The 20,000-nt window shown below is 42.5% G+C and overlaps 1 protein-coding gene across 1 annotated transcript; it reads right to left on the reverse strand.

The window, feature by feature from the left end:
- Positions 1–2,775: 2,775 nt before the first annotated feature.
- Positions 2,776–17,485, reverse strand: LOC110308240 (serpin B9-like). Its single transcript, XM_021180666.3, has 7 exons — positions 17,296–17,485; positions 15,320–15,497; positions 13,878–14,015; positions 13,138–13,255; positions 11,172–11,314; positions 6,714–6,869; positions 2,776–5,294 (listed from the first exon to the last, which is right to left on the reverse strand). The coding sequence occupies exons 2-7, from the start codon at positions 15,485–15,487 to the stop codon at positions 4,893–4,895; spliced, it is 1,125 nt and encodes a 374-aa protein (XP_021036325.1). The 5' UTR covers positions 15,488–15,497; positions 17,296–17,485; the 3' UTR covers positions 2,776–4,892.
- Positions 17,486–20,000: the final 2,515 nt, after the last annotated feature.

Here is a 20,000-nt window from a genome sequence, read left to right on the forward strand (position 1 = left end):
ACCAGCAGTCCCAAAATCCTGTGGCGGGGGTCGTCGGTAGCTGGCGGGTGTCAGGCAACCCTGCGCTCCCGCTACCCCGGCGCTGATCTGGCCGGATGAGGCCTGTGGCCCTACTCAGACCGGTTTCTGCTTCCCTAACTAATGCAGTCTCAGGTCCCGCGCAATTGGATTGGAGCAGAAGCTGTGCTCCACTCACCAGAAGTCTTAAGATCCTGTGGCGGGTGTTGTGGGTAGCTGGCGAGTGTCAGCAGACCCTGCGCCCCAGCTGCCCCGGTGCTTTTCTGACTGGAAGAGGGTTGTGGCCCTATGTAGGCCGGATTTCTCTCTCCCCAACCAGAGCAGTCTCAGGTCCCGCGTGATTGGACTGGAGCAGAAGCTGTGTTCCACTCACCAGCAGTCCCAAAATCCTGTGGCGGGGGTCGTGGGTAGCTGGCGGGTGTCAGGCAACCCTGCGCTCCCGCTACCCAGGCGCTGATCCGGCCGGATGAGGCCTGTGGCCCTACTCAGGCCGGTTTCTGCTTCCCTAACTAATGCAGTCTCAGGTCCCGCGCAATTGGATTGGAGCAGAAGCTGTGTTCCACTCACCAGCAGTCCCAAAATCCTGCGGCGGGGGTCGTGGGTAGCTGGCGGGTGTCAGGCAACCCTGCGCTCCCGCTACCCCGGCGCTGATCCGGCCGGTTGAGGCCTGTGGCCCTACTCAGGCCGGTTTCTGCTTCCCTAACTAATGCAGTCTCAGGTCCCGCGCAATTGGATTGGAGCTGAAGCTGTGTTCCACTCTCCAGAAGTCTTAAGATCCTGTGGCGGGTGTTGTGGGTAGCTGGCGAGTGTCAGCAGACCCTGTGCCCCAGCTGCCCCGGTGCTTTTCTGACCGGAAGAGCTCCAATGTCTTTAAGAGACTCAACTAAGGATGTGTTGGACAGATGAGGGAAAAGGGTGGTGTACTTCCCAAGCAGTGCAAGTGAAAGCTCCCTGAAGCCATCTGATGTCAGAGAGGCAGGAAGAGGTTCACTGGCTCCAAATCCCTGCTGTGTTTAGCCCTACACACTTGCAGGCACACATTTGCCCTGGCCTGCCTCAACACACCAAACCTTTCCTGAAGTTGCCTCTGTATGTACAAAGACACTCCCATAGCAATGCCACACCCACTCCAGTGAGGTCTGCATGACAAGTCCAAAACATTGGCCTCAATCCTGAGGCAAAAAATTTCAGGGAAACTTGTCTCCTGGAGAGTCTCTGCCATCCCATAAACAGATATACTCCAGATATGTCCTTGAGATAGTTGGTGAAGGGTTTAGAGTGCTTTCCTTCAGTATTGTTTTATTATAGGTGCCCCCAAGGAATGATTTGACTTATTTAGACAAAATGCCTCCAGTGTTGAAAGAGAGACAGTAAAAGAAAGGCATTGCAGTATTTTACTGGATAAGAGCTAAATATCTCATGGCTAGTTCAACAAAATAAACTTAGAATAACAGTGAATCACTCCCATATGCAGATATTTACAATGGTCTAGGAAGAAGGAGGGTTGTGGCTTAAGGAGGAACTAGAGTATTGTATTATTCATGAAAAGGTCAGCAAGAATGGAAGAGAGAGAAGAGGAGAGAGAGAGAGAGAGAGAGAGAGAGAGAGAGATGCAGACAGCTATCCCATTTCTTTTCTTAGTGTGGCTGTTTCCTTGAGTTTGAAAAATTCCCTCTTGGTTGTGTGTGTGGGGGGTGGGGGAGCAGAGGAAAGCAAAAGGAAGGTAAAAGTACTCATAAGGGAGTTCCAAGGCTCAAGGATACCATCATTAAGGTTGTATGACAGTGCGAAGTGGCTAAGGGAGAGGACTTCAGTGGCCCTGTCCTCAAGTTGCTCAAGCTGCCCCAATGATGTCACCTTAATGAGTAGCCATGGGCTTGACTGAGCTTTCCTAGAAAGCAGCTGTCAGAGTCATTCATGCTCATGGAAGTAACCACACCAAACCAGACTTGGTGTAATTATTTCCCAGATGTGTGCCCTGCTTAAAATTCTTACCAATTTGATACAAAATAGGGTGTCTGTTATATTAATAGTAGGAGGGAGAAACTTCAATTCAGAAGGTCTCTCTTATATTTACCCATATGCAACTCTGAGGGTCATGTTCTAGTTGTATTTTTGATATTGGTTGTGGTTAGGCAAATCAACCCAAGAGTTTCTCAGAGACTGTGATGGAAGGAAATTTTAGTTCTGTGTACTCGCTCAGGAGCATACATGACAAGGCTGGTCTAGGGCTGATGCAAGAACCTTGTAGAAGTCAAGGTTGTAAGAATTCTTCCCCTTAGTTTTTTTCCCTGGGAAAAAATACACACACACACACACACACACACACACACACACACACATACATATATATGCACATGCATATTACTGTGTTTAATAATCTTTCCAGGCATCAGTCATCAGCATATACATATAGTTACAGCTATTCTTTTTCTCTTATTTATTTCTCATCCTCTTTATTTCTCATCCATTATCCAACCACTTGACACTTACTGTTCAGGACCCTTCTCCCTGGGTTCAGATCATGAAAAGGCCCAGCATAGTGTGAACAGTACCATGATTAGGCAGGTGGTCCAGAGTTATATAATAAGCAAGGTATTGCCAAATTCAATATTTCATTAAAGAGGTAGAAAACAGACTAATAGAAACTATGCTTCACCTTGCTGTCTCCTTTCAAAACTTGGCATCACCCATCTACCAGACTGGATGCACATTCTATTTGACTTTTGTCTAGTTAGGGTTTTTGTTGCTGTGATAAAACACCATGTAAAAAGCATGTTGGGGTAGAAAAGGTTTATTTGGATTATATGTTTACATCACTGTTTATCATTGAAGGAAGTCAGGAGAAGAATGCCAACAGGGCAAAAAACTGGAGGCAGGAGCTGATGCAGAGGACACAGAGGAGTGATGCTTACTGGCTTGCTTCTCCTGGCTTGTTCAGCCTGCTTTCTTATTAACAGGACCACCTGCACAGGGGTTGTCTCACATACAATGAGCCTAGCCTTCTCACATCAATGCTCCAGAGCATATGGAGGCATTTCTCAATTGAGGCTCTTTCCTCACTAGTTACTCTACCTTGTACCACATTAATATAAAAACTATCTGGTACAACTTTCTAACTCCCATTCAGTATTAAGTGTACAACATGACTTCTTTGTTTACTGTGTGATATTGACACCTGGATCCATTATTTGCTGCTATAAATATGGCAACAGAGATCATAGTCACTGTTCTTTTATGGACTTCAGTAATGACATCATTGTCCTCGAATTGGACCTTCTGGAAACCAGGACACATGTTGACATATAAGAGTATATCCTGGCTTAGCTTTATCACTGTCAGGGTCACATACTCCCCTATTACTCTACTTCCTGGCTTTTCCTAGCAAGATTAACTTGTTGATAAAAAATTGGTTTTAATATGTGTATTTTTTCTGATTATTAACTTATTGTATAATTATATCTGATTAACAGGGATATTTATTTGTGCATTGTGCTCATGGTGAGGTCAGAGGACAACTTGGTAGAGTCAGTTTTCTTCTTCCACCATGTCTGTTCCAGAAATAGAACTCAAGTTGTCAGGCAGGGCAGCAAGCATCTTCAGCCCCTGAGTAGTCTCTGAGGACCCTGATTACAGAACATTTAATCTCTCCTTCTTTGTTTACTGCTCATTTCTGATATTTTTATTTCACACTTGTGTTAATGTTCAATATATGTATTGAGGAACTTCTATCCTACCCCACTAGTTGTAACATTGTTTTTCCTATTCATTGGTCATTACCTCATGATTCAAAGGAATTACAAGTATAGGGACAACTGGATGTTCACAAATAAAGGAATCACATCAGGCTCCAACACCATACCACATATAGAATTTAATTCAAACTGGAACAGTGACCTAGATATATAAGGTATAATCCATGAAAGCCTTGGAGGAAAACGTAGGGCCAGTTATTTCTGTACTTGACTTTAGTAGTAAGATTCTTAGCTGTGACATGGATACCTCATGATCAGAACAGTATTAAATAAGGAGAATGTCACTGGAAAAAAGCAATCTGTATGCATCAAAGGACATTATCAAGATAGCAAAAAGGCAGTCTATATAAAATGTCCAAAATAGATAAAGCTACAGAGACAGAGAGAAGATTGGTGGTTATATGTCCAAAGGGAGGAAGAATGGAGAGTCACTGCTTGATGGTTAAATAATGTGTTTGAAAGGGGATGAAGATAAGATCATGGCATGGCACTGATGTTTTCCTATAAATTGTTGACTTTATACACAAGAATAATGACATTAAAACCTGAAAAAGGCACAATAGCAGCTATTATCTAACCATTACTAAAATTTTAGACTCTCTCTTTAAATTTTTATTTATTTTTAAAATTTTACTTGTTTATGTGTAACTGAATGAGGTGTATATGCAGGATGCTGGAGCCAGTAGAAGCCAAAGAAAGGAATCAAGTCATGGATAGAAACTGGAATTTCCAGAGGTTGTAAGCAGCCATGTAAGTGGTGGGAAATGTCCCTGTGTCCTATGCAAAAGCAGCAACCTTTCCTAGTGTCTGTGCCTTCTCTCTAGCTCCATTATAGCCTTCTTACACAGTGAAGTCAGTTCTAACTGGCTATAAGTTACTGGCTAGGTTATCAATCAGTAGTATAGCAGAAAGTATATGGCATCATTAGACATAACCTGGCACAGGACATAGATGCATTCAAGACAGGGAGAGCTGAATGCAGGCATTATAAGATCAGGCTGACAAGAAGAAAGTGTCTTCATCTTAGAACATGACTTCCCCCTACTTGCCCATCCTGACAGAGCTATAGAGTGGTAAGGATACTGAAGAGAGAACTCTCCCCGTGTAGTATATGTGTCTTTATGGAGATGAGAACCTGCCACAGAACAGGATGCTGTTTGCTTTGTTATGCCTGATGAAGAAAAGGAAGGGGTGGTCAGCACAGAATGTTGGGACAGAAGAGGCGCAGCAAAATTCTATGATGGCAGAGGCTGCTGCAGCCTCTGTGCCTTCCTCATTGATCTCCACTACACTCTGGTGAACAAACTTGGACACACACAGATTTCTCTCTGGAGACATTGCTGATAAGTCGGCCTTGTCCACTTGAAAAACATCCACCACTCCCAAGTGCTGAAACAGAGACTCCATGTCATAATCCTCTTGGAGTTTAAATTTTGGAAGGAAAACCTCAACATCAGTGCTCTCCATAAAGTCTGCTTCAGTCCAGGCTGTTAACTTCTCAAAAGTGAGATTGTTTTCCACCTGACAAAGAAGAATTTGAGAATTTCAGATTCACCTTTGAGGTCTTCCTCAGAACCACAGAGCACTCCTATTTACAGTACCTTCTAACACCATTCAAGGCACACTGCTTATTCATAAAAAGGCAGTGTGACATTCCACTGTCCTGCTAGCTTGTATGTGTCTTCCCTGATGGGCATGGTTGTCAAGCAGCCCAGGGATAGAAAGACCTGGTTGTCCTCCCCGAAATCACATCTGAGACATCTTTTATTCTAACAGGTGTCCATGTCTAGGTGATAATGGTTTAGGTTGTATTTGCTTTTGTTTCCTTGAACTAGATTTTGTTTCAAAAATAGTGAATCACTGCTGCTAAAATAAAAATCAAAGCTCTAAAAGAAATTAACTCTTATTATGAGCCACACCAGAAGGGAAGTCAATCCAGGGTAGAATTAATGTGTTTGGTGAGCTGTGGTGGCTTGAGTGTGAAATTCCACCCAAAGGTTCATAGCAGACCCTTGTTTTGAAGCATGTGGCAACATTTTGGGAGGCAGCTAAAATATTTTTTAGCTGAATTAAGATCATAGTTGCTGGAGATGTTTCTTGGAAGCTCATCTTTGATCCTATGTGTCCTTTCTCCTTTCTACACTTCCTGTTAACTGAAAGATCTGTATTCCCTTCAATGTGCAGCTGTCACCATACCAACCAGTGATGGAACAGGTAACTGAAATGAATACTCTGAAACTGTGAGCCTATATAAATCCTTCCTGCCCTAGGTTATTCATGTCAGGCATTTTGTCAGTGATGAAACACTAGTAATATCCTAGAGAAACTATGCCACAGTTAGGGAGCTGGATGCTGAGAACTATGGTGCAGGTCTGCTTACAAAGACCCCTTAGGTCATACACAATCTACTGCCCACCATTCAGAGGATGGCTCACACACCATGGGAAATCCTGCCTCAAGGAAGACCAAGAACTGTTATAATGACCTGCCTGACTCTGCTCTCCCCAGCTGCACCCCTCCTCTTCCTATTTATTAGGTCAAAGTTTAACAGTTCTTTGTGCATTTTCTCAGATATTGAATAAAATACTAACAAAGATCATGACATGGATTATATTTATGGAGGAGGACTATTTTCCAAGCACTGTGCTATATTTACCATTTGATGATTTCATCCTATCAGATAGCCATTGTCCATTCTAGTGATGAATTTATGCTATACGGCAAGGACACAAAGGCTACAATGGGAGTCTTGGGCACAGCTTTAAGCCCAAAGCCCAGTGCCAACACACACAACTCAATGCTGGGTCTGTGAGTACAAGACACTCAACTGGTACTAGACAAAATCACTTACTTCTGTTCTAATGACAAAGGACAACAGTGACACTGGATTCTTCTGGAAGACATTTAGAGTGATGAATATTGTGGACTCTTCTGGCTCACCTTGCTGAGGTCCACACCCTCATCTGGGAGCAGGACCACCAAGCTCAGCTCCATTCCTTCATATGGCATCACCAGCACTTGTGCCTGCACCTCCTTCACATAGGCGAGGTTATATGTGTCTTCACGACACATCATCTGCACTGGCCTTTTCTCATCCTGAACACAGAAATACATGGCATAAAATATATTACTGAGAGTGGTCAGGGTCTCCAAATGAGCTGCAGTTAATTTCAGGGCTCACAATAAAATTTTCAGCACTCACAATGTAAACAATATTCATGTTTTAGTGACTGCTTAGACAATGTCTGCCCTCATCTTCCTGATTTCCTTGAAAATATTGAAGGTAAGTAGATATGGGACCGTTTCTGTTAGGGTGTGTTCCCCATGCCAAAATAGCAACTTGAGGAGGAAAGAATTTATTTCATAAACAACTCTCAGGTCACATCCATTGCTGGGGGAATTCAGAGCTGGAACCAGGCTAAAGCCATGAAGGAATGTTACTTATGGGCATCTCCCCAGTGTTTTCTCAGCATGTTTTCTTACTTAACTCAGGACTACCTGCCTAGTTTTGGCACCACCCACAGCATTCTGGGCCCTCCTCCAGCAACCATTAATTGAGAACATGCCCAGCAGATTTGCCTTTAGATGAATCTTATGGAGTCAATTCCTCAATTTAGAGTTCTTCCTTTTTTTAGCTTGTGTCAAGTACACACACACACACACACACACACACACACACACACACACACACACCAAGAACAAAAAATAATCAGGACAGGAGCTAACTGCTAAAAGTCAATTGTGTTATCTACAAAAAAAACAACAACATAGCATTCACATATTAATATTCTAAAGCCTTAGAACTGGGTTTAAATAGTCTACAAACGCTCATGTTTCAAAACCTTTTTTCCCCCGGATAGCCACTACCAAGAGCTATTCAAACTTTCAGGAGGTAGGGATTAATGGGAAAAAAGCTAAATATTTGAAAGGGAGTTATCCTGAACTCCTTTGTGTTTCTTTCTTTTGCTTCCCGAGTACTGTGTGGTAAACTAGCCTTCACCACACATTCCCACCACTCTGTGCTGTACCATCATAACCTGGAATAATTGGGCCAGTGGACGGCAAATGAAACTTTTAGGACCATGAGCCAAAATAAACATTTCCTACTTTTAAGTTGATTATCTCAGAGAGTTTGTTATACTAATGGAAAGATAACTAACATATCTGATGCAGGATTTTTATCATTTAATGTAGTCAACAATCATATCTAGGGAAACAGTATAGTCAAATATGAATAACAGAAAAAATATCATAAAGTAGACTAGAACATTTTCATAGTGCTGTGACGGGCCTATGGACAGATGCATTCTCTCAGAAAACAGCTATAGCTGTCTCCTGAGAGGTTCTGCCAGAACCTGACAAATACAGAGGCAAATGCTCACAGCCAACCCTTGGACTGAGCACAGGATCCCCAGTGGAAGAGTTAGAGAAAGAACTGAAGGAGCTGAAGGGGTTTGCAACCCCATAGGAAGAACAACAATATCAATCAACCAGACCCTCCAGAGCTCCTTGGAACTAAACCACAAACCAAAGAGTACACATGGAGGGACCCATGGCTCCAGCCACACATATAGCAAAGGATGGTCTTCTTGGGCATCAATGGGAGGAGAGGCCCTTGGTCCTGTGAAGGCTCAGTGCCTCAGTGTAGGAAATGTCAGGGCAGGGAGACAGGAGTAGGCAGATGGGTAGGGGAACATCCTCACAGAAGCAAGGGAAGGGGGGATAGGATAGGGGGTCTCCAGAGGGGAAACCAGGAAAGGAGATAACATTTGAAATGTAAATAAAGAAAATATTCAATATTAAACAAACAAACAAACAAACAAAAGCCTGACAACAAGGCAACAGGAGCACACAGGCTCAAATGTTCATGAAAACCTCTTAAACCATCACAAAGCAGAAAGATCCAGAACACAGACATTCACAGGCTTAGGGCAGAGCTGCATCTTGATATCCCATCAGAGAGAGGGAAGGGAAATCCCAAGTTATATTACTCCAAGATGGGGAACCACATGGACATGTTTCTATGTGACTCAGTCTGATAACCCATCACAGAGCAGAAAATTCTTCTCAACCCACTAAGATCTAGGGGCCATCTGGAAAGAACCTCATGCATCTATCTTCTTGTCCTTTATGCCAGCAGGTTCAGTCCTAGTAGTCAATCAGTATTGTTCAAACTTTTAAAGTGTTTCAATAATGTGTGAAGATTTTGACTATAGTGGTACAATAAACATAAAAATTTGCTACAGACCGTTCATAATAAAGATCAAATTCCCAAGTTAAAAAAAAAACTCATTCTTTTACAAACATTTTTAGAGTACTGTTAATAAAAAGAGAATGGGAAGTTTAATATTCATAATGTTCCTGAATGCATTAAATTATATTTTATAGGTATTGAGTAAACTATTCTAATATCTACCTTAATTCAAGTTATATTCCAATTCAGACTGAGATCTCAATCACTGCTTTAAATATTAGAAAGCTATAAATAGAGAAGCACCTGAAAAAATGTTCAACATCCTTAATCATCAGGGAAGTGCAAATCAAAACAACCCTGAGATTCCACCTCACACCAGTCAGAATGGCTAAGATCAAAAATTCAGGTGACAGCAGATGCTGGCGAGGATGAGGAGAAAGAGGAACACTCCTCCATTGTTGGTGGGATTGCAAGCTTGTACAACCACTCTGGAAATCAGTCTGGCGGTTCCTCAGAAAATTGGACATAGTACTACCGGAGGATCCAGCAATACCTCTCCTGGGCATATATCCAGAAGATGTCCCAACCTGTAAAAAGGACACATGCTCCACTATGTTCATAGCAGCCCTATTTATAATAGCCAGAAGCTGGAAAGAACCCAGATGTCCCTCAACAGAGGAATGGATACAGAAATTATGGTACATTTACACAATGGAGTACTACTCAGCTATTAAAAAGAATGAATTTATGAAATTCCTAGCCAAATGGATGGACCTGGAGGGCATCATCTTGAGTGAAGTAACACAATCACAAAAGAACTCACACAATATGTATTCACTGATAAGTGGATATTAGCCCAAAAGTTAGGATACCCAAGATATAAGATACAATTTGCTAAACGCATGAAACTCAAGAAGAATGAAGACCAAAGTGTGGACACTGTGCCCCTTCTTAGAATTGGGAACAAAACACCCAGGGAAGGAGTTACAGAGACAAAGTTCGTAGCTGTGATGAAAGGATGGACCATTTAGAGACTGCCGTATCCAGGGATTCATCCCATAAGCAGCTTCTAAACGCTGACACCATTGCATACACTAGCAAGATTTTGCTGAAAGGACCCAAAGATAGCTGTCTCTTGTGAGACGATGCCGGGGCCTAGCAAACACAGGAGTGGATGTTCACAGTCAGCTATTGGATGTATCACAGGGCTCCCAATGGAGAAGCTAGAGAAAGTACCCAAGGAGCTAAAGGGATCTGCAACCCTATTGTTGGAACAACATGATGTACTAACCAGAACCCCGGAGCTCTTGTCTCTAGCTGCATATGTATCAAAAGATGGCCTAGTCGGCCATCAATGGAAAGAGAGGCCCATTGGACTTGCAAACTTTATATGCCCCAATATAGGGGAATGCCAGGGCCAAAAGAATGGGAATGGGTGGGTAGGGAAGTGGGGGGCGCTATGGGGGACTTTTGGGATAGCATTGGAAATGTAATTGAGGAAAATATATAATAAAAATATTAAAAATTTAAAAAAAATACAGATTGACATGAAAAAACAAAAAAGAAAGCTATAAATACTACTTAATAATGATAAATGGACCAGTAATTTAAAATGCTTATTTTAATTAAGACATTATTTATTATATAAATGTTTATATATTCCTTTCTACTCTGCCTCATGCTCCATACAGGTTTTATACTACATTAACACCTATGTTTTTGAGTTCTTGAACTCAAAGGAAAATGTAGTTTCTAGAATGAGGTAGAAACAGAGGTATAATTTTATAAGAAATGATCAAAAGTAGCATGAGCCACTGATAGACGGTAAAATCACACAGACAGAAATATATAGATATATATTCCTTATATCTATCATTCTTCTATGGAGTTTAAGCTTCCATTAAGAAATATAAGTCTCAAATGGTTTTTGTGTGTTCCTGATTTCATTCTTTCTGGTCTGAAAGTCAAGGCCAGCACCCCACACAGGATATGCAGTCTCTACCACTGAGCCCAGAGCTACAAAATCATGATCAAAACTTTCCATACAATCTCTTCACTACACTGGCATGTATGTTTAGATGTTGTTCCTTATGTCATCTACTTTAAAAGATATTTCCATTGTACATTCTTTGAGAAACTGTGGCGGCCACTTTCCTTTGAAATATAAGGGAATTGTCCTTTGAATTCTGGGTGCTGTTTCTTACCTTGTTTATTTTAAAGGGCATGTCCATAGTGTACTCTTTGTTAAATGGTTGATGCCACTTTCCTTTGAAATATAAGGCATTGATGAGAACCAGCCTGGTCTCTGAATCAACGGAGCCACCTGACAACAACTCTGGAATTTTACCTATTGAGAAAGCAGAGACTTCACTCAGGTCCCTTTCATATGTGTATGAGACATTAGCTGATAAGACATCTAAGCATCATGTTTTCGTATTTGTGGAATTTGGATAGGCCTATTAAAAATTATTCAAAAGAAAGCGCTAATGCCCACGTTTGACTCGAGGTCATGCACACTGGAGGAACATCATCAGGTGAGGATGGTGGAAGTCTTGTAGGTCCCTCAAGGAAAGCAGGTTCGGGCAAAGCAGAAAAAGAGATTTCAGGACGATGAACAAACCAAGCAGAAAATGTGAGAGGGAACCATGGTTACCCCTGGGGTGGCTACTGTTGGTTAGCATCTTAATTATTGGTTCTGGATTCAAACAGAGGACATGTCTCTGGTCTGTGGGGACGTTTCCCAGAAAGAGTAAGTAATAGACAGGTCACTCCCTCCGGTGGGCAGCACAATGCTGTGCTGCCAGATATAAAGGTCTGAGACAGAAACAGCCTGCTTTTGTCTGCCTGCCTTCAGTCCTTGCTGGTGAGTGCACTGTGCCTGCCATTTTTAGCTGACAATTGATTTGGCCATCATGAGGACACAGACTAGTGGCTCTGCAGAATCCTCTAGGCCTTCCATGCCAGACTTGGCCTGCTAAGGTCTCCATTCTCCTAGATCCAGCAGCTACCAGATACTCAGTCTCTCCATATGCAGGTGGTCACTATCCATTCAGCCTGTATTGTGTATGCAAATCTATTGAATCCCTCCTATATCCCCACCATTCTGTTCCTCCAGTGAACCCTTACTAATATACTAATGTTAAATACACAGTCTCATCTAGCGCTCCATGGTCATTCTCAGGTCTGACATACCACAACATGTCAGAAACTCAAAATCAGAAAGAAACTAGTGGAGGAGGCATGACTATTCCACACTTTGGAGTGCTGTTCATTCCTATAAGAGAAAATGTGGATAAAAGGACAAATTCCCTTCTTCTCTATTAATGGGTAGTTTTTCCCTGATCAAGGCAATCCTTGCTAATTTACAATATCAAGATCACACAAGAGGCAAAACTCTAACAAGAAATGTGCAAATAATTGATGAGTCTAAGAAAAGATTCTTATTCTTTACTCTGTCTGTTAGCAGAAGTAAGAATGTACCTAGTGATAGAGAGGGATCTGAATGGTTCAAATATCAGACAATGATCTCAAAGACTAATGCTGGAACCTGTCATCTCTGAAATAAAAACAAATAAGGTTCAACCCCAAATGGAAAGCTCGTTCAGGTTAATGTATAACTGAGCAGCTGGCAGGGTCTTCAATGGAAATCAAGTCTAATTCTGACAAATGTAAGTAACCAATCCAAAGCAGGAACTGTGGAAACAGAAACAGTAGTCTCCTTCAGAGGTCAACGTGGTGACAGCTAAGACAACACAGACTGTGAGAGAAGCAGCCCTAGAGCAGGATTATGGGGGTGGGGGGGTGTATCCATGAATCTCCTTCTCAGAGATGGCAGAGTCACATGACCTGTGAGTGCTGCAAACCACTCATGTCTTTTAATGTAAACTGTTAGACTGGAAATCATTTGCATCAGCCCTCGCCTGTGCTAGGTAGATATACAAACAACTCTGTGTTTCAAATCTAAGTGTCTGAGTAGAACCTCCATGAATTCCCTGAGCTCTAAATTATACCAGGTGGTCTAGATAGTCTGAATGGCTGTGACTCTGAAATGGCTGTGAGATCAGTCTGTGGTGGGGAGAAGGGAACAAAGAGAAAGGCAGAGAAGGAAGAAGAGAGAGGGTGGATGGAAAGGACAAGAATGTGGTGTGTGAAGTAACTTGAAATTCTGACCTTCAGTTTGTTTGGAGACCCATGTGTTTATGTGTTGCCTGGACGCCTCTGCTTCTTCAGCAAAGGAGAGCTGCTCCATCTCTGAGTCATAGAAGTGAAGAGAGGACTCCTTAAAGGTCTTTGGAGAGAAAATATTCAGTAAGGTAACATTTCAAAATGACATTTCAGCAAGCTTTGCAACCTACTGAATACTATGGCATTAAAAACAAAAAAACTAAATTAAACTGAGTGTGGATATCACGCTCAGCGGGTAAGAGCACTGACTGCTCTTCCAGAGGTCCTGAGTTCAATTCCCAGCAACCACATGGTAGCTCACAACCATCTGTAATGGGTTCTAATGCCCTCTTCTGGTGTGTCTGAAGACATCCACAGTGTATTTATATAAATAAAATAAATAAATCTTAATTTAAAAAAACACAACATCTTTAAGTACTGAAACTTTGCTACTGAGATATGAGTAAATAAAAATTACAAGTAGTCAATTTAAAAATATTTCAAAATATCATTACAGAATTGTGATATTTTGGGAGGACATTTAGGTGAGTCTCATTATGTAGCCTAAGCTGGCCTAGAACATGTGACCCTCTTGGCCATCTAAATAAAGGTATTATAGATATGTAGCCTCACACTGAGTAGAACTAGATCTGTAATTTTCTCATATTCTCTAGGGTCCTTCTCATAGGATCTACAACAACAACTACTTTGAGTTCAATTGCTATTATTCTACTAATACAACTTACTTGGAGGACTTCACAAGTTTTGTCTGCAAAGAGCCTGTTGGCCACTCTAAGAGAGTACTTTCTGTCTAGCTTGTTCAGCTTCCTGAGAAGCAACTGGAAACCCTGATGGATGTCTTCCTCTTTATTCAAACCAAGTGCCTGGGAAGGAAAAGATGAAACATTCTGAGTTCAGTAATAAAACAATTTGTTTCAAAAGGAATTGTCAAGGTTATGGGATGACTCAGAAAGTAAAGTACATGAGGATCTGAGTTGGAGTCTCAATAAGCATAGAAGATGGGCCCAGTGGTAGATGGAGGTCATTCCAGCACTGGGAGGAGCCTGATGAGAGAGAGTAAGACACCCAGAACTGACTCCTCCCACCCCCAACAAGAGGTATACAAGGGCATGTACACACACACACACACACACACACACACACACATACACATACATACACACACACATACATGCTATACATGAGCATACATGTTATATACATACATAAGATCTGTATATGAGTTTATTAGTGAACCTAAACCTAGAAAAGACCATGAGGACTAATTAGGAAGAAGCCTCTCTACACATCCATGTCCTCGTGGACTATGTTTGGAAATGACGAGAGAATGAGCACTTATACTTGAAAGGATTTTGAGAAAGGAAGTCCTGGCAGACCACAGGGCCACAGTAATGACTTCCCACTGTGAAGCTGAATGCTGACAATTTTTTGTTTCTGTTTTTGTTTGTTTGCTTGCTTGCTTTTTTCTCAGACAAATGGCTCCTGCCTGTTCAGGAACCCTGTGAGGTCAGAAACCCATTCTTAATCTGGAATGCTCTCAGGATGCTTGTTAAAAAGTAATGAACCCAATGCCCAATTAGGACATGGACTAGTTCCACACATTTGCCCCCTTCAGTATTTTATCTGAAGCAAGGCATATTAGACAAAATTAAGAAAAAGAATTCTCTTTCCTTGCAAACAAATAATTACAAAGCCTGTTGCTCTAAAAATTAAGATAGATCCCAGCAAACTCTCTTTCAAATAATTTCAACATCTTTTTATTTTCTCAAATTGCAGGACTGTACCTAAGTTATAACCCTAAGACCTTCCCTCCATCTTTTTTTTTTTTAAGTCTTTATTTTCCTAGAACTAATTTGCCCAGGTTAGTCTCGGACTTGGTATCTTCATATCTCAGTCTCCTTAGTAGCTGTAATTAAAGGCCTGCAACACCAAGTAAAGTATGAAATTATTCATGCATCACTGTTAATTAAATTCTAGAAAATGTACTGAGAGTTACCCCAAGTTATGACTCAGGAAATCTCATTGCCCTTAAAGAAGTCTTATTGGAGGAGACTCTGTCCTTCCTCTTTAGCCCCTGCCCCATGAAAGAGTGTATGCACATTCCTACTGTCCCTTCTCAGCAGTTCTTATGCATGTGACACAGGTGTGGTTATGACAGAGAACATACCTGAGATATCTGGACTGCTGTCTGTCCCTTTGCACCCAAGAGGACCATGGCTAGAGCAGAGGAGATGCTCACAGGAGAATAACATACATTTTTGGAAGGGTTGCTTTGACATAGCATCTTCAAAAGATGGATGGCAAAGGTGCCATTTCCTTCAGACAGAGTACTCATGATACAGAGTCTGGAGGGAAAGAAGATATAAAAATCAACATAGAGCTGAAGGTTCATTGTTCTGAGGCAGGGAAATCTGGGACTCTATTTCTGGTTGTCATTTCAAAGGTCATAGGTACTTTAAATTAAATTTCAAAAATTCATTCTAGATTACAGTCCTTCCAATTTTAAGGTTATTAGCTAAGTGTGGTCATTGCAGCAGACCAAACTAGCTTCTTCTCATCTGTACAGGGAGAATGAAAGATCATCAGGAACACAAACACAAAACACAGCAGAGAGAGGTGATATTCAGCCTCCTCCATACAGACCAACTCCTCTCTTCTGAAGACAATGGAGTCTGAAGAAGGAAGAGAAGGAAGAAGAGGAAAGGAAGAAGAAAACAACCAGGAATACTGGGTCCTCTTGCCTGACTCAGTGACTCTGTATCCTGGACGCTGCCTGTGAAGAATCCTGTGTTACCCATGAAGAATTAGACAGTATCCTCCCCATTTTCGAGATGCTACAGAAAAGACACTGAGATGCTAAATGAGACCCAAAGACAAGCTAGCCTTATTACTGTGTTGTGTACTGGGGAGCATTCCCCTGCAGTAGCTGCTCAGAGGACCTTGCATCAGCTGCAGGCACCCTGGCTGCTTTTCTACGGATTATGACTCATCTTCCAAATGGATGGACAGCTTGGCCCAGACTAAGTGACTGCTCCTGACACTTTAACCCTGTTCTGAGTCCCTGTGCATCCCATGGCTGTGCTCTCACTGTTCTGGGGTCCACCTTTGAACCCTGGACATATGTTCAGAGTGCTGCCTACTGAGTTAACATGCAGATCACATAGCCTAGGGAGCGTCAGAACACTCAAACCATACATCTTCCCATTCCTCAGACAGAGGGACACAGCAACCTGAGAGTGTACTACGATCCTCTGGCTCCTCCCCTTATGAGTTCCAGGGCTCTGGAGGAAAGGTGGGACTGCTTTATTTCAATGACTTACTCTCTGGCTAGTCCTCTCATCTAACCCAGCTTGCCCCCTCCTCCTGCATTCCTGCCCTTATGTCACTTTAAAGTCGCTTCTGAGTCCTTGAAGTACAGTTTATTTCACCTAGAATGTTCCCTACCCCATCCCTGTCACTGAGTTCAAACTCCTCCCCCTTCCCAACTTCATTGGAACAGGACAGCCTCAGTAATGAGCCCCACCCCAGGTCTGCTCATTACTCTTAAGTGTCACCTTTCTCTTACTGATTGCTGTCCTTTCTCCTCCATATTCTGGAGCTCTCTGAGGGTAAGGGAGATGTCTGGCACTCTAATAGTAAGCATACTCAAATAAAGGGGGTATTTGATTACTCAGATAAAGTTATCAAAGATATGATCACTGTCAGCATGGAGTGAATTATTTTATAAATGAGAATGAGCAGTGCTAAAATTTGTACTAGAGACCCCAGATGTTTAAAAAGTCCGGAAGTAAGGGAGGGATTACTTTGCAAGATCCACAGGGAGAAGGCAGAGGCTTTCAAATTGCCTAGGTGGTAGGGACTGAGAGAAAGCATAAAAAGATGCCAGTGGAGAGGCTGCCAATATCCTGCAGTCCCCAGGCCTGGCTCAGGAGGAGCCAACACAGCTTAAAAACCAGTCCTAAGATCTGCATCTCTGCCATTGGCCAGCTGGAGATCCTAGAGGAGTCACCATTTAAAAACCTCCCAGCTGTCTCTTTCCCTAACTAAGCAGTCTTGTTTTCCCTCCTGGACTCAGCCTATGCCTTGTAAACATGACCTCTTTGGGTCCCACAGCGCCACCCCGAGCCAGATGCCCGCACCTACCACAGTTGCAGCTTCTCAATCCAGCGTTAGCAGCCTTGGTGCTCCCAGTAGACTTTCAGAGCTGCCTGCGGAACTCTGCTCGTCCTATCTATATTCACACAGTACAAGGCAGGGACTTCTGGTTTTGTGCCCCTGCTCAGGGGCGGGGAGACAGGCTGCCTCTGGCTCTGGCGACCACAGCAGGAAGAGGATGAGTGGGGGTTGGGGAAAAACTGGGTCCTTAGAGAAAGTGAAAGTAGCAGGAGTTTTCGCTGTGCGTCAAGGGAGAATGTCAGGGATTTTAATAAAACTCGGCCTGTGGGGTGGCCAGTGGTAGATGTGGAGGGTACCCCGTGTCTAAATCCATTTCCACACACCCAGCCTCCTCTCCTGGCAAACACTAACCCATTTTCTGGCTTTTTTAACCAGTCATGAGCACTTTGTTTAAACAGAGTATGTGATCATGTGTGTGGTCTTTTACTAAACAGATGTTTCTGAGGCTCAGCCTTAAGTGTTCAAGGTGGCAGTAACCGGGGCACAGGCAACAGGCCTGCCACACGATGTCATCTGTGGGCATTGGAATATGTTTAAAAAAAAAAAAAAAACCCTCAACTCAAGTGAAACCACCATTCTTGACTTTGCCAGAGAAAGGAGTTTCATGAAGAGACAGTATGAGATGGAGTTGGATTTATTGAGAAGCAAACACAAATATATTTTTAAAAAGTAATACATAAAGGGAAGAAAAGTGGGAAATGAGAGAATGAGACACACCTAAGCATGCAGGGCTCTCAAGAAGAGCATGGCTTCAGTGGCTCAGCAGTAGCTACATGTGTGGCTTTGGTGGCTCTCAGGTGCTACATCTTACAAAGTTGCTGAGAAGCCCTCATTCTCCTTTGTAGTTAATAGAGATTCAGTATTTCTTTGTTTAGTTATTTTAAGGACAAGCTTTTAAAACGACAAAGAATGAAACTATATGAGGCCAAACGCATAAGCAGAACTTCAACATAGGAAGCCTTGGTGGGAAACAGGAAAGAACATTAGGAAGACTTCTCAGACACAGGAGAGGCTCACCCTGTCTACAGGATGAGTCACCCATTTTGCTAACCTTGAGAGTTCATTCAATTTTAAAGCCTGTGGTATACTCAATCTAGAAAGCTTTCTTTCCCACGTGTTCTCCTTGTGGCTCATGGCTTTTCTCTAATCTCTTCCTCCCTGAAGCTTGCTGTGGTGCTTTTTGGCTTCTCCAGGGTGCTCATTCTCTCAGCTCCATTTTCCACAAGAATCTCCTCACACCACTCTCCTCTAACCCCTGACCCAGCAGGAAGTGGCAGCAGCTGCAGGACCTTTAGCTCATGGCTTTCTTGATCATCTTGCTGGAGGCAAGGTTTGGCTTCCTTACCTGCAACATCTGCTTCCTCATCCTCTGTCCTCCACCAGCAGAAGGAGATCCAACCTCCTGTCCCTTTAGGTTACTGTATTTTCTCTCCTTTGATCAACAGCCAGTCTGACCATCTCCTGTCTTAACTTTTGTTCTTGGGGTCACTTTTCCCCTGATCCCACGTCACTGAAGCAGCTGGCCCACTGCTATCTTCCTCTTTGTCCTTGTATCTTCTGACACAGTATCTCCTTTCTGTTCTGCTTCTCCTTCCTCACCCCTGCTCCATCTCATTCAACAATGAACCAACTTATTTTTTTATTCTTGGCTACAATGTTCTAGCCTTCTATCTACTCACTCACCCCCCAATCTGGTTTTCTGGATGTAGTCTATTACTACATGGGCCTGCCCTTTAAAACAGCACTGACTCTTCAGCGTACAGATCCCACAGCAATACGCTTCTCTGTGGACTTCGTCTCCCTTAAGTAAGTTATTGTGATCATTTTCAGTGCACTTCCTGCTTGATGGCATGGACTCTCATTCTTCTCTCACTTGGAGAATTTTTTGGAGTCAAAATTTTCCATATTTTTGCTGCTTGGGGCTTCTATCCCAGAGGCCTATAGCAGTAGGACCCTATGCCTAAGCTCCCTTCCTTGTTTTTCCTAAATAAATGTGACTTTATGGCTACCTTGCATAGGAATTATAGTCAGGCATGATAAAGCATGGGTTAGAAGGCTGCCAAGGCATCTCTTGGACTATAAATAGGTTTTCTTCTAAGAGTCCTAGGAATTTGCATGTTCACATCTGGAAAAGGAGAATGACTACGTATGCTTAGGCTGTAAGCATGATTGCTGTTTTACTGTTCTTCATTGAAATATCCATGCAGAGAATGAGTATTGTGTGCAAGTCAGCAACCTTCACAGAACCTGTTAACTGGGCTGGCAAGAGTCTTAATCAGACCCGGGAATGTAGGACTTCATTCCTTTCCTGAATCTGCTTAACTATTTTGTTCTTTCTTTAGTATCTCAAGACATGTATGCTCTCTTGGAGTTACCTAGAGTATAGCCCAAGGAATTTCTGGGTCTTATGACAACTCTACATTTCATAGTCTGAAGAACTACCTAATGCTTTTGAGGTCTTCTGTGCAATTATATGTCCCCACCAACAGGTTGTAAGTTTCAGTTTCTTCCCGTGCATGGCTTTTCTTTTCTTATTTTAGCCAATAGGTGTGATATGGTTACTCATTATGGTTTTGAGTTTTCCCTGATGAGTAATGATGTCAATCATAAGCTCATGTGTTCACTGAACCTTTATAAATCTTTCTATAAGACTGCCTACTCAAATTACTCAT

This window comes from Mus caroli, unplaced genomic scaffold, assembly GCF_978045245.1.
Source record: "Mus caroli unplaced genomic scaffold, Mus_caroli_1 scaffold_15, whole genome shotgun sequence".
Taxonomy (NCBI): domain Eukaryota; kingdom Metazoa; phylum Chordata; class Mammalia; order Rodentia; family Muridae; genus Mus; species Mus caroli.